This window comes from Cephus cinctus, unplaced genomic scaffold (assembly GCF_000341935.2).
Source record: "Cephus cinctus unplaced genomic scaffold, Ccin1 Ccin1_scaffold0396, whole genome shotgun sequence".
NCBI lineage: Eukaryota > Metazoa > Arthropoda > Insecta > Hymenoptera > Cephidae > Cephus > Cephus cinctus.
In genome coordinates, this window is record NW_014333080.1 from 326,153 (window position 1) to 339,859 (window position 13,707).

At 42.5% G+C, this 13,707-nt stretch overlaps 1 protein-coding gene across 2 annotated transcripts in view; it reads right to left on the reverse strand.

Moving 5' to 3' along the window:
• Positions 1–579: 579 nt before the first annotated feature.
• Positions 580–13,707, reverse strand: part of LOC107267297 (octopamine receptor beta-1R) — a 41,308-nt gene continuing 28,180 nt past the window's right edge. The window contains exons 3-4 of one of the 2 annotated variants that reach the window (XM_015738823.2): positions 6,295–6,534; positions 580–1,972 (exon numbers count right to left, since the gene is read on the reverse strand). In XM_015738823.2, the coding sequence (XP_015594309.1) occupies positions 1,666–1,972; positions 6,295–6,534 (547 nt within the window). In that variant the 3' untranslated portion in view covers positions 580–1,665. The remainder of the gene's footprint in view (positions 1,973–6,294; positions 6,535–13,707) is intronic. The other variant, XM_015738825.2, reaches the window with a different exon arrangement.

Consider the following 13,707-nt stretch of genomic DNA (forward strand, 5'->3'; position numbering starts at 1 on the left):
TTTTTTGGTGGGGGGGGGGGGGGGGGGGGGGGGGTGGTGGTGGTGGTTGTAAGTGGGTAAGGACAAGGGATAGCGCTCAGTCGGTAATATAGGGAATAGCTTGGACTACGGTGAACGGGAGTGTTTTTTTAATACATTTCTTTTTCAGCGTGAAACGATAAGCTACCCGAAATAAAAAATCATCCTCTGTACATTTCACCCGGCCATCCTCCCCTCCACCCCTCTTGAGACGTCCACTTTAAGTCAGTCGATGGCTTACGCAATTTTCCGACCAGCGAACACTTAGTGATATTTAAACATGTTCGGTAATGTTAAAATTTCGTATCCAGGGGGGGGGGCGTGTTTAACAGTCACATATATAAGGGATTTTATATAGTTAAGTAGAACACTTTATTATTGCGTAATCGTTACTTTCTGTTTACCGGGTGACGTCTTTGATCACTACCACCCAAGGAACCCCACCCCTGAGAACATTTATCGTGACTATTATCAGGGAAAAATTTTGTGTGTTAATTTTTTTGTTGTTAAATATATTTTTATCACGGTTTGAAATTTTTTTTTTTTTTTTTTTTTCCTATCAGGGAAAAATTTTGTGTGTTAATTTTTTTGTTGTTAAATATATTTTTATCACGGTTTGAATTTTTTTTTTTTTTTTTTTTCCCTCCCACCTTGGTACGACATTTCGAGCATGCAACGGTCTTCGGGCGTGAACGACATTTCCATGGCAAAGCGACGACCAGGGGCCCCACAACGTTACTGTACCCGTTTTCAAACGTCGGTAAAACCTTACTATCCCATCAATCTAGCCTAGACGGAAACTTTATTTACGGACTCAATAAAACTTGCCACGCGGTTACACATCGAGCGCATCGGACGAGCCTCAGTCCGGTAGGTCATACTTGGAATAAGGATCCACGGCGAGCAAGGCTCCTGTAACGTCCTTCCGAGAATATCCGCGGGTGTGCGTCGTAAAGAAAACTTTTACTGTCCACGGGCTTAATTATTGCTACGGTATTTGGCAAGTCTCGCAATCCTTGCGCGAGCCTAAATTTTGCGTACTCGGATTTTATTGGACTGCAGCCGTAACTGGCTTCTCCTCGTAGGTGCGATCGATAGGACATTCAATACTTGTCGGTGTTATTGCCTTTTCCTATCATCTGGATAATTGCCTGAAGCTCTCGATTTCTCCAGCGCATCTGGTTCTGGGGTCGAGAGTCGAAAGGGAAAACTTGGCACCTGACGCCTTGAGCCAACACTCACAGGGCTGCCATTGTCGGAGCATCCCTGCCAATGTTACATCTTTTTTTTCCACCCCCCTTCGACCCACGTTAAAACGAACATCTTGAGCATCTCTACGCGCGTTATATATGGTGAATACTTTTTTTTTTGTTGTTACTTCAATATTTTTTACTCAATCCCTTTTTTGCCCTCACTTTTTTGCCTTTCCATATACACCTCCCTTCTGCAGATGAGTCTGTGTCCGTATCGGAATTACATGTCTATATATGCTTACGGTACAGTACGACAGAGCGAATTCATTTTTTTGTACACTCTTTTTTTTTTTATCAGGAATTTCATCGTGTCACTACGACAGTACACGAAGGAATATTAGTGAGTTTTATTTTTCTTTTTTTTTTTTTTTTAATAAATATTCAGCTTATCCCTCTAAATACATGCTTCGATATGTACGTTCGTCATCTCACTGGCTCTCAGCTGATTATTCACGTGCAGCTCGGACGACGCGTTGCTGTGCACCAGGTCTTGCTTCCTGTGAATTTTCCTCATGTCCCGCACGGGACCCAGGGCTTCGCAGCAGCTCTCCAGGGTCTTCCGGAAAGCAGCGCGGAACTCGCGGTTGAAGTAAGCGTAGATGAGAGGATTCAGGGCGCTGTTGAAGTAGCCGACCCAGAAGACTGCGGCTACGACGATGCTCTTGCTGTGACACGTGTCGCACAAGGAGGTAATCATGTACCTGTCACAGATCAAATGAAACATCCGTTATACATTGTGGTCTCAGGCAGATTGTTTGGTCTGATGATTGAGCTGCCTGAATTTAATTAATTTTTTTCTCAAATTTATTTCATACCGAGCATCATTATTACGCACTGTGAATAAGTCTGACGATACTGTTTACGTCTCGATCATTCGGGCTACGTCGTACCGAATATATGAAGGGTCTTGGAAGTTCTATGAAAATTTCAATCCTTCGTAAATCACAGCTTAGACTTGGGTCTTTGAGGATTCGGCTGTAATTAGACGTGAAAGGACTTTGAAATTTTAAACCAAGATGATTCACTTTAATTGCGTCAAATTTTCAAACTCCCGAACTCGTCTGCCGTTATTATCGATTTTTTTTTTTCCTTTTTTTTTTCACCTGGGCTTTATACTTGTATATAAGTATTACGCGATAAGTCCATTGAATGACTTTCATGCGAATTCACGTTACCCTTACCGTCATCCACCTATATTTATTTCGCGCGTGGCTAACCGACTGGATATAGTATTCATATTGATATATTCAAAGCTCTCGAAAGAAAGTTCGATGCAGAATTTAATTGTACGTCGCTGTAGTTTAGAGATACTTGAAAACTGCCTCAAGGATGAGTCTTCTGCGAGGTTTAAGGTGTTATCCGAGGATAACTAGGTCCCTTAGAGAGGTATAAGGTGTCGTGAGGATATTTTGGAAAATATATATATATATTACTGGCAATCCATCAAAAAGTCTAAGAAAGACGCGTACCCGGAAGTCCCTTCTCCCTATCATCAGGGCTGAACCCAAGAAAGCTTTCAGTCGTGACAGCCGATGATCTCGATGGCATTCTGATTTCGAACTTCTCGTGCAAAACTGTCCCTTCTTTGACGCGCGTATCGCAAAGGACCGAAAGGGGTTTTCGCGGGAAATTCAAACTTTTTTAATGAAACAGACAGTCAGTCTCGCGGAGAACTTTTATGTCCCGTGGTTAATTACGCTGCCCGTGCTGACTTGGTGATTCGGTAAGATGAGAGGGGACGGAAGAAAAACGAAGAAGAGGAAGAAGGAACCACGGAAAAACAAGTTAATGAATCCGGTCGTTAGGAAGTAAGCACGGGGAACCGTTAAGCAGTCTCCGTTTAAAGTCTGCCTAGGTACTTCCTGAAACCAAGCTGGTTTCCCGTTGGTGCACTAGGAGGGAAGTAGTTCGATGAACTAAAAAAGAAAGTTTGTCAGTGAGTACTTGGGAAAAGGGTAGCTGTGGGGCGGATTCGTGAAGTTCCTGCTGCACTGTGGAACTTCGTTTACGTAGTCCTTTCGATAAGCGATGAAAGGTCTGGCTCGTTGGTTGTTTCACTAGAAGAGCAGTCGCCACCCTTCCAGTAGTTGTGTACTCAGGTATATGTACAGGCGTCGAGGTCCGAGGTCCGTATAAAGAAAGTCAAGCCCGACTACGGCACGGGGGATGTTTGGCAAGAGTATTTGCCTCTGGGTTATCGAAGAAAATAACAGGAAGTGCCTGACGAGTGGGGGGTTGCGGATAAAGCAAACTAGTCGAGAAGAAGTGGTCCGTCTTTTTAACTCTTTGTAAGATTCTAGTATCGACAGGCAGGGATACCCTTATATCTCCGTGCCCTGTCGAGGGAAGTTTTATCGAATTTCAAGCCTGCGAAGGTAAATTATTTCGCAGCTCAAGCACGACGATGTTTGGCAAATATAGGAGAAAGGTATTTCTTTTTTTTTCGGTTCTTCCTGAAACTTTCAATCAGTTCGCTGCTGTTTGAAAATAATCGATCGCTCCGGTTACGTTTTCTCACTTATTTCACCTCTAGGTAGAATATTCTATCAAGGGCGAAGTGCCAAGGGAATCGAGAAAAGGCGTAGACATTTGAAACGGTCTTGAATAATTTTTTTATATGTTTCTGTGTTGTGATTTTTCGACTCACGGTCACGAGGCGACTCCAGCTACCGATTGAAATAACGTTCTCGCTTTCTGGTTCCCTTCGGGTCGCCACCCTGCTCAGAGGCCACGCTCTCCGTTTGCTCGGTTACGCCAATGCTCTCGAATGATTCGTTCTTGTTGAGTCGAGGTTCAACGTAGCAGCCTGAGCCGTGCATTATAAAGTTGCGTTTGCTGGTGCAGCGCAAAAATCATTTTGCGAGCCCAAAAATCGACAGGATCACGTCAAGCTATCGTCTTCGTCTGGTAGATTCCGCCAAAGTTTTCGTTTTTGCGGAATTGAGACTGGTTTACCTGAACTCCCACGTCATACCGACCCGTCAGTTCTCGGTGAAGAAAAATTTGACTGCCGCCCGCCTGGCACGCGGATGCATGGACGAAGAGTGGACGGCCAAAGGTGACGTAGGTCAGTTCTCGAACTTCGTAATCGGACTCGAGTTAAGAAGTCCATCTTGTAACACAAGAATATTCGATGCCTTTGTTTCCTGGTAAAAGACGATTCGTTCAACTGTCACTGACGGTATGATAGTGTCAGATAATTAAACTGTCAGACTCTAACGTCAGTACCCAGTGGATTCTCTTAAACGCGACAGAATCCGAATAGCAGGGTAGATTGCCTGATGAATAATGCCTTGGATCCTAGTCAAACCAGCGAAGGAGCGTAGAGGCTTCTGTACCAAGTCCTCTGAATCCCAATGAAATTTTCCGAGATTTCACACTTGGCTAGATTACAGAAATAAAAATGTTGTTTTCGCGAAATTCTCCACGAAGAAGCTTCCCCTTGATAAAAAAAAAATTTGCCCAAAAAAAAAGAGATTTTTATCAAAGGAGGCATTAACCTTTTAATATCTAACGCTATCAGTTCAATCGATACCGATCATGCGTACTTTGGTCAGGTTATGGGAAGACGTAGGTGATGGACTTGGCTACGTATCACTCCGGGGCATCGATAGGATTAACCCCGTGACCTAACACCTTAAGGCTCCGGCTTCTAAGCTGGCCGGATAGGACAGCCCATACCTCGAAGATACTAGAGGGCAACCGAACGACAGCCAATTCGAAGCTCCGAGTACATATATACACATATATCTCACCTATCAATTTATCGTCTTCCAATATTGCATTAGGCTGCACTCCCATCGTGCGACCCTATACGACCATTTAGAGACTCTCCTTCAGGTCTACGAGCTCGACTGCAGGCGACGCTGGTGCAATTATTAATTAATGCATCGACGAGTAGCATCTCCAAGAGAATAAATATCATACGTGCATTATACGTATGCACTTTTGAAATTTTTCACGTGTAATCCGCAATCGAAGCTTTCCTCGTCAATGAAGGTTCGATCGAACTTTAACCTCCTTCGACACTCCGAACTCTGAACATTTACTCTTCCCCTTTGCCTCTGTGTTAAGTTTCTGTGTTCCCAGCGCCTTCCCGTGTACTCCAGTGTCACCCGTTGTGCGTCGTGCCCGTTATGTACATAATCTAGGTCTAGATATTTCGAGATGCTCCTTGACACACAGCAGCCCAGCTTCCATCGAGTCAAAGCCGTGTTCCGCTGCTAGAAAATTTTCTGCTAGATCGAACTACCGTATGTACTGCTTTCCACTTGATACTATCGACCTCGCCTGCATTCGGCAAAGCGTGTCTCTGGAAGCGCAGCATTATTACCTTCTTAAAACTTTCAAAAGAGCTTCCTAGAATATAACGTACCGAAATGCAGGTCGCCACGAATCCTCGTTTTGTGAGAATCGGGACAGAGATAAAAAATGAAAAATTACGTAAAGTGCAAATTATAAATAAGATTGATGAGACGTATTTTTTTTTTTCTTTTTCTTTTTTCTTTAATAGGTCATACGGGAAGCCTGGTGTCCTTGGGTTTTTCATTAATAGTGATTTATCTCAGTGGTTCATGGCTTTGGGTTTCCATCTGTGTTTGTCATCAATCTTTGTTACTCGAGGCGAAGTGAGAGCGTTTGTTATACCAAAGATGCTTTTATTTTTTTCTTCTCTCTCGAACGTTTACTCCGAACTTGTCTTCCTCTCTCATCGAGATCCCTCGGGAGTCCTGCTTACTTGAATCCAGAGTATCTAGGGTTGCATCTGAGTCGCAGCTATTTTATTCCCCAAGGACGGAGTTACCATTTCCGGATTACTTCGGTCTTTGGATAGGCTCGAAAGTTGGTGGGGGAAGTTTACCGACGAATTTTAACGAATGGCAATCGAGCTGCCGGATGGAATAGCCTGGGTGGACGAAATGGGACGGAATTTTGAAAATTGAGATTCGGATGGACGCAAACGTAGGAAATGGATTGGTAGATAATGATAATGCTATGAATAGATACATGCGGTTTTCATTACCATAGGAAAAAGGGGAGCCAACATGCCAGAAAGGCAGACATGATGATTCCAAGTGTCCTCGCTGCCTTGCGCTCCCTCTTCATCTTACTGCTACTCGTTATTGGCGGCTCATCCGGTACCGGTTCTGGGGACGATTGTCCTACCGTTGGTAGCGACGTTAAGCCCGCTGAAATCCCGTTGATCTGCAGGTGCTTGTTCAACAGAGCGGCCGCCACTTTGCTCCTGGAACAATCGACAGATCTTTTGAGGAAAATTCGAGCTAGTTTTTAGCCCTGTTAAACATACATAATGGTCATCCCCTTTTAATCGTGTTTAACGTACACCCTGTACAGCGGGAAGATGAATACGAAATTTTTTTTTTTTAAAAGCGATTCATAAATTAAGTCCTCTTTTGGTTGAATGAATTTTTTTATTGGACTGTTCCCTTGCGCGGTTGGAATCGATACGACTGATTAATAGGATCTTTGTTATCGATTGTTCGTAATGATGGAATTTAAAAAAAAATTACTATCTTTTCGAAATTACGTTACTGTACGATTTATTTTCAATTTTACGTACGGATTTGTCGCTGTCTCAAGTTTAATAATATTTCATATTTTTAGACAGCCGACGACCTTTTACCCTATTTACCGCCGACCCTTTGCATATGGGACTCTTACATAAATAGGGTCTGTCGGGAATAAAGTCACATTCGTTCCCATTAATATCAAGGAAATGTTAAAGCTGCGTTAGAGTTGGCCCACGCCAATGGGAATTCAGAGGGTGGTTAATTCGATAATTTTTTCTTTTATTTTCATAAGAGAGTTACCGAGGTCGAGGTTGTACCGTGGAATTTCATCAGGAGAAAATCTCGATCTTCCAAGTCTATCTGGGGCATATAATTATCGTATTACCCATATGGGATAATAAAGGATATCGAATGTATTTCCGTTTACGCAATATCTTTTATCTACGTCCCAGCAAAGCATAAGTATACGTAGTATCTACTTTGCCTGCGAGAAAAATGGATTCTCTTATCTGTTTAACATTTGGGAGAGAATGCTATAGCTATTTTTTCTTCAAATTAACCGGAAAGACCTCGAAGAAGGTATTTCGCAACGTTAAATTGATGGAGGGAATTCGATGAGAACCGTGACGTCATGATTATTTACCTTGCGCTTGGCAAGGTTTTCGCGAATATTTATTTATTATTCATTTATCGAGGCCTCGAGGCACAGAGTCTGAAAAGTCCAGCGCCTCTACGCGCCAACTTGCAGCATGAAATCTACTTAATAATGAAAAGGGTAAAATGTATTTTTGTCGACTGTTATTTCCAGTACAATCGATGGCGTCGTGTTACTTTTGCGCCTTAAAGTTTAACCGAACCCGGTATAAAATTTTTGACTTTTTTTTTTTGTATTCTTTCACATAAAAAAATATTTATATTATTTTCCCGTTATTCGTTTAATAGACTTGGGATTTCAAAAAACTCGTTTCCTCATTGTCATCGAGCAAACGACGAATAAAATGTAATGACAAAGAAAAATATTTGGCTCAGTAATGCGAAAAAGAAGAGACGTCATTTCGTCCCGTAAGCTCCCGCGGATGGAAACGTATCTTGGACCGAGAAAGACTGAGCGGATACAAAGGGATACAAAGGGAGGGTAGCAGAGACGAATCTGCAATGAGAAATTTTGTACGAGCAACCATTGTATTCGCGTTTCGCAAGCGGCCGTGGCGCTTTCCTTGTTTCAAGGCAAATTGCTTTTTCATGAAAATACCAAGGACTGCTACGCTCGGTGGAGTAAAGTCAGAGAGTGAAAGTAAGGAGAAAGTCATTAAGAACGATAGAGCGAGAGAGAGGGAGAGAGAGACAGTCGCACAGGACTCTGTGCGTTATTACGACTTTCATAATGGCTGCCGGAGTTGGGTAGCTATCTCACGTTCGAATTGCTTCGCCCGCCTACTATTTTACTTAGAGGCGGCCATTTATCGTCGTATAAACTGGCCTCGCGCCCCTTCAACCTTCTAATTTCGTTCGTTCGGCCGCGAAGAGGATTCGAAGGGACCGGAAGTCAAGTAAGTCAGCGTCACGATTCCGATTACCGTGTGGAGGATGGAGACCATTTGATTGCCACCCCCTATCGACAGAACGTGATACCAATAGCGCAACACTCAGTAAGGTTTATATACGTGCAGGTCGAATTCCGAGTTTCTTGGTTGGTTTCTAGATGGTACACCATCTACGGTCACGTTCCCGACGGCTCTGAGTAGCGAATTATCAGGTCACTTAACTTCCGGGATAAAACAATCCTACGGCTCCTCTAGCAGTCAGCTGATCCATGACACCTCCTTGGGCAACCGTATAGTTACACTTTTTGACATTGACAAAAAAATCCTTGTTCAGGTTCATCCCTTGAAGTTCAAATCTACTTCGAGCCACTACTGAGCCCACCCGGTCTTAGCACCGTAGGCACTTCTTGTCTACCTAGGTGTATACAACTCGTGTGCCAAGTGGCTACCCACGGTCGACTTCCGCTTAATAACTGAGGTCTCCGCCTGATTGCAAGTGTGGGACAAACCCTAGGGTTCACGTATGACACGAGTCTGGCGTTCCTCCCGTGACCCGGAAGCCCTTGAGAATGTCCAGGAAAACCTCAGAGGACCTGACCCTCTCATTTAGTGACGCCTCTCTTGAATCGAGAACAGGATCTTCATGTATTCTCACCTTATGGCAAGTGACCTAATCTTATCTCCCTCTTATACTCTTGCATAAATCATCGATCCCGATCGATCGGTGTCTCGGATGTTACGGGTCTGGATATTCCGAGCTGACTTTCAAATCCTTCGTGCTGCGTTTCAACACTTTCAGTGGTAAAAGGTATTCAGAGTCAGACGCGAGTAATTGGGTCTAAGTGGATACAGAGTCTCTTAATATTCTTCAAGATCTTCATCAATGTCAGGAATCTCTAGTTTTACTTGAGGTTAAGTACGTCGGGTACTACGGGACTTTAAGGCAATTATGGTAAATTGACCTTGAAAGTACGTAGACGGTGGTTGGTCGTGAAAATTTTTATTCGTCACTCAATTCTTTCGTGATATGTGTATGTACGTAATTTTTTTTATAAATAGAAATCCTTCAGACTTGGCTTTTGTTCGATGTTTCTCGGGACCTGCTCTGACGAGGAGAGTAGACGAGACGTTTTACTTGTTAAAAAAAAAAAAGGGGAAAGAAGTCAAAAAAATTCTGACTCGTATTTCACGAGGTAATTTATAGTACGTAGGTATCGGGTCGCGAAGCTATTACGTAAAGGGGAAAAATTTCTCTTTGGCATACTTCGAGAGATCCTGCCAATCTCTTTCGCGAACTTTCTTCGAACCCTTTTATTTTATTTATTTTTCATTCCTTACTTCTCCTTCCGGAAAGTTATTTCCTACTCGAAACTACATTTTCGACGAGTCTACACTTTCAGATTTACCGCGTTATTTATTCAAGCGCTTCCAGTCTGAGGAGAGTCGCGTAGACGATTTAATATTCGAACTGTCGTGCGATGGCGACGCCATTGACTTCAGGGGATAAAATCGATTTGCTTTATCCGTGTTATCCGTAAAAATATGAATTTTCCATAAAGGGCCCGGAAGGACTGAACGAATTTTTTTATTTCTTCGGTTGTATGTTTTTTTTTTTTTTTTTTTTAAAATTATTTTGAACCCACCTCATTCGCCGCCATTCGAATCGACGTCATATCAAATTCCCCTGGGCTTTCGCATTTCTCACATAAATATTTACGCTTTCGAAATAGGAATATTTTCAGGCTACATGGTACTGCAGTGGTACAGAGTGCGAATGAAAGATTAATAGAGACTGAATAAGTATTGGGGTTCAAGAGGACGTATTTTTCAATGTTATTATTTCCCCTGTGTAGCACGACTTTCCGGTAGGCTTAAAATTTTATATTTCTCCCTTGAAATACGCTATTCGAGGACTTTCCCTACTTGAGATATTGTGACGTATCTGAAACGCAGTGGGTAATTGAAAGTGAAATTGACGAATGGTATTATCTTGGAAAGAGATTCCTCACGGGAAAAAGTTGCGTGGGCGCGTAGCGTCTATGCGGAATTGTCAGACGATGTGGGAATAAAGTTGCGTCCGTTATTGGGTGGGAGAGGCTAAAGCCGGTATAATGCTGGATTCCAAATGGAATTCGAGATTCTATCGGAATGTCATTTCGCTCGAGTATTTTTAATGAAATCTCGATTATATGTATATATATATATATATACACACTACGTCTCCACGCTATCCACTGACGATCATATGAATTTATCGTTAATACACTTGAGAGAATTTCATATATACTTTATCCATAAATGATTTTATATATTCGTGCGCTGTATGCGTTTTTCATCCAGAAAATTGTTTACTGTCCACCCTGACAGCTAACACCCTAATGAATTCAGTCGAGCATATTTATATTAATCGGTCAGCTTGATTTTATCAACTTGATTAAAAACCACGTGATAACGGTGTATATTGACGTCAATCAAAAAATGAGTAGTGCCAGTGCAATTTTTCGAATAACCTGCAGATACTTTTTTCTTGCAAATATTTAATTTTCAAACCTTTTCACTTTATGTATGGTATACCTGACTTTGTTAGACCACTGGTGTATAGTACATAAAAGAAATCGAATCTTGATTCGAGACAAAGCACCGGTCCAATCCTAAAGTAGTATCCCGATTTTATTTCTTGAAATTGCCCGAGCTTTCATGTCGCCTGTTATAGAAATGCTGCATGATATCATTTGAGGGTGTGTTCGGGACACGAAAAATGCCAAAATAACACGTCATCCCTTTAAAGCTTAGTCTTGACATTTTTTTCGTCGCTTGAATTATTTCATTTTATTTTCTCTCTCTCTCTCTCTCTCTCTTACTTACGTTTCCTATCGAGCCTCTTCTCTCTACTTGGAGTCACAAGAGAAAACGAAAAAGTAAAAGGCCCGTGACAGCAGTATGATAAGGGACTTTGAAAAGGAAGCTTGAGAGGCTGGGATTTTATATCAGAGCCTATATACACGAATCACTAGAGCTGGCCTAGATCGAGAACCCAGGGCGACACAAATCCTAAAAATCGCAAAAACTTGAATACGCTCGTTCGCCTGACTCCTCTTTCACCTAGGCGAATTCCCACGTCCCGAATCCATTCTGACAAATAGAAGTCAGTGCGATGATGCTCCTTGAGCTTTATGAATTTTATATACGTACTTGAAGGTATCTTTCTATGAAATTGTCTCCCTCAATTTCTTTCCTGGATAAATCTTTCTCACACATGAAAATTCCCCTGAATACTTCTTCCGCGTATATATACCACCCAAATAAAGGGATGCTTAAGTCATCTTGGAGTTCTCATGCGGACGACAGTTCGACACGGATTCGACTGCCTAATTATCCACGGTTGGATAATCGCTGGGGAAAACTCATTTCGTTATACGTGTACGGGAAACCAGGTAAATTCCGTCTTCCCGCGCTATTAATTTCCTCGGCGATCACGGTCGAGTATTCAAAGAAACGTTCCCACGGGAATGTCATCCGGATCTGCGGTGAAACTGCCCAAGTTGATCTTAGAAATTTAAGGAGATCGTGAAAGTACGCAGGGCGAACTTAGCGCTGCTTGAAATCAGCGCATTTCATTGGAATCGTTTCATTGGAACTGCGCACAATCCTAAAGGCGTACTTCCATGTATACACGTTATACGAATCGGCGACTAGCAGGAAATCATGAATTAATAAGCCTATAGAAATCGCCCTCCATTCTCTGGGACATTGAATCGAGATGCGTTTGTTTCCATGTGGGTTACCCTTAGTGTTTTCCCATTGAAAATCCACCCGTACGTATTTATATCCAATACGGAGATTTTACCAAGGTGCTCCTTTTTGACGTGTCTACGTTTCATATCGACCTTCAAACATTTAAATGTAAATCACCAGGGTACTCATGTAGGCCGATTCAAAGGCAGACTTTATGGGATTTGCGATTTAGAGACATCGGACCTTGGAATATTAAATAGAAAAATTGTAAGGGAGTGTACGTAGGTTCTTATAGATACCTTGGGTAGGTATTTGGTATTATATTGAAATTTACAAAAATTTACACGGTGGGCTATAAATTCTTTTTTAATTTTAACATAGACTAAGGAACTTGAACGTAATCCCATGGCGCGGTGATAGTTTAACAGGGACAATTGGAATAATCGTAACGTGATAATCATCCCTTGAACGTGATATGGTTCCAGTTTCGAAGCCGCAAGGGGAGGCCGCAAGGCAACTTCCGAAACCAAAAGCTTTGTCTGCCATTGAACAGCCGATCCTTCGCTTTAGCAATTCAAATAACAGAGCTGTTAAGCCAACCAGCCTTCAATCCCTTCTATCTTACTTCCATACCTCCATTTCGTCATCCTTATACAGCCACCAGGAACGCTCTCGCATAGTTTCTGGTAGTTATTCCCTTCTGCGAGTCGTCGTTACCTACCCGGAAGGGTAGGAATACAGAACTGGAAAATAAGGTACAAATGGAAGGATATAGGGATCACGGAAGAGAACAGTGGTATACCCCGGTATACATATACCGTGTAAAAGGGATCTCTGAACTTTTCGCAATTCCAATGTTAACCGGATTTTCTCAACTCACGAATGTCCCAATAACGTCTTGTTCGTAGATTGGAGGAACGCCGGCACGTGGTTGGGGTTAGGTTAATTCTTGATCCTCGCAGAAGAAACTTTGACGGCAGGGACGAGGATTGTTTCTACGCGAGACAATTTATTTTTTTCCATGTCTATTTATCATATATTTACAATTTTATTCGAAATTTTTCGAAATGACATTCGAAATTATAAATAATTTATGCGTAATTGGAATTATTAAAAAGGCTCAAGGTCCGTCCCGAGCGGGATATCCGATGAAGATGCTGCATGAGCAGGCATCTCAGAATGGTATCTTCCGCAATCAGTTCATACCGGAGGGTCTCTTAGCAATTCTGATAAGATCGGGTCTTTGCATACTCGAGACCGTCGAGTTGCGCGGTGCTTCGTCGATTCTTCATTTTCTTTAAACTCCGTAACCCTTCTGGCATTCCCCCTGGGAAATCGAGTAAGTAGAAAAGAAATGATGAGGATTCTTCCTTACCGACTGCTGAATCGTTCGAAAGAACGGAGCCGAAAGGATTTTCGCTTTGGCGAAATGATGATGCTTCGTTCAAGGATTTTCGAATGTGGCGGAAACGAAATGACCTTTAATTCCCCCAGCCCCCCCCTGTCCTCCCCCTCTCTCTGTCACCACGTTACGAGGGCAGGGCTTTCGCCTCCACTCGCAGAATCCCACTCACTCAAATTCCTGTGGTTTTAGGTCAATACAGACTCCGCTCTAAATCTACCCTC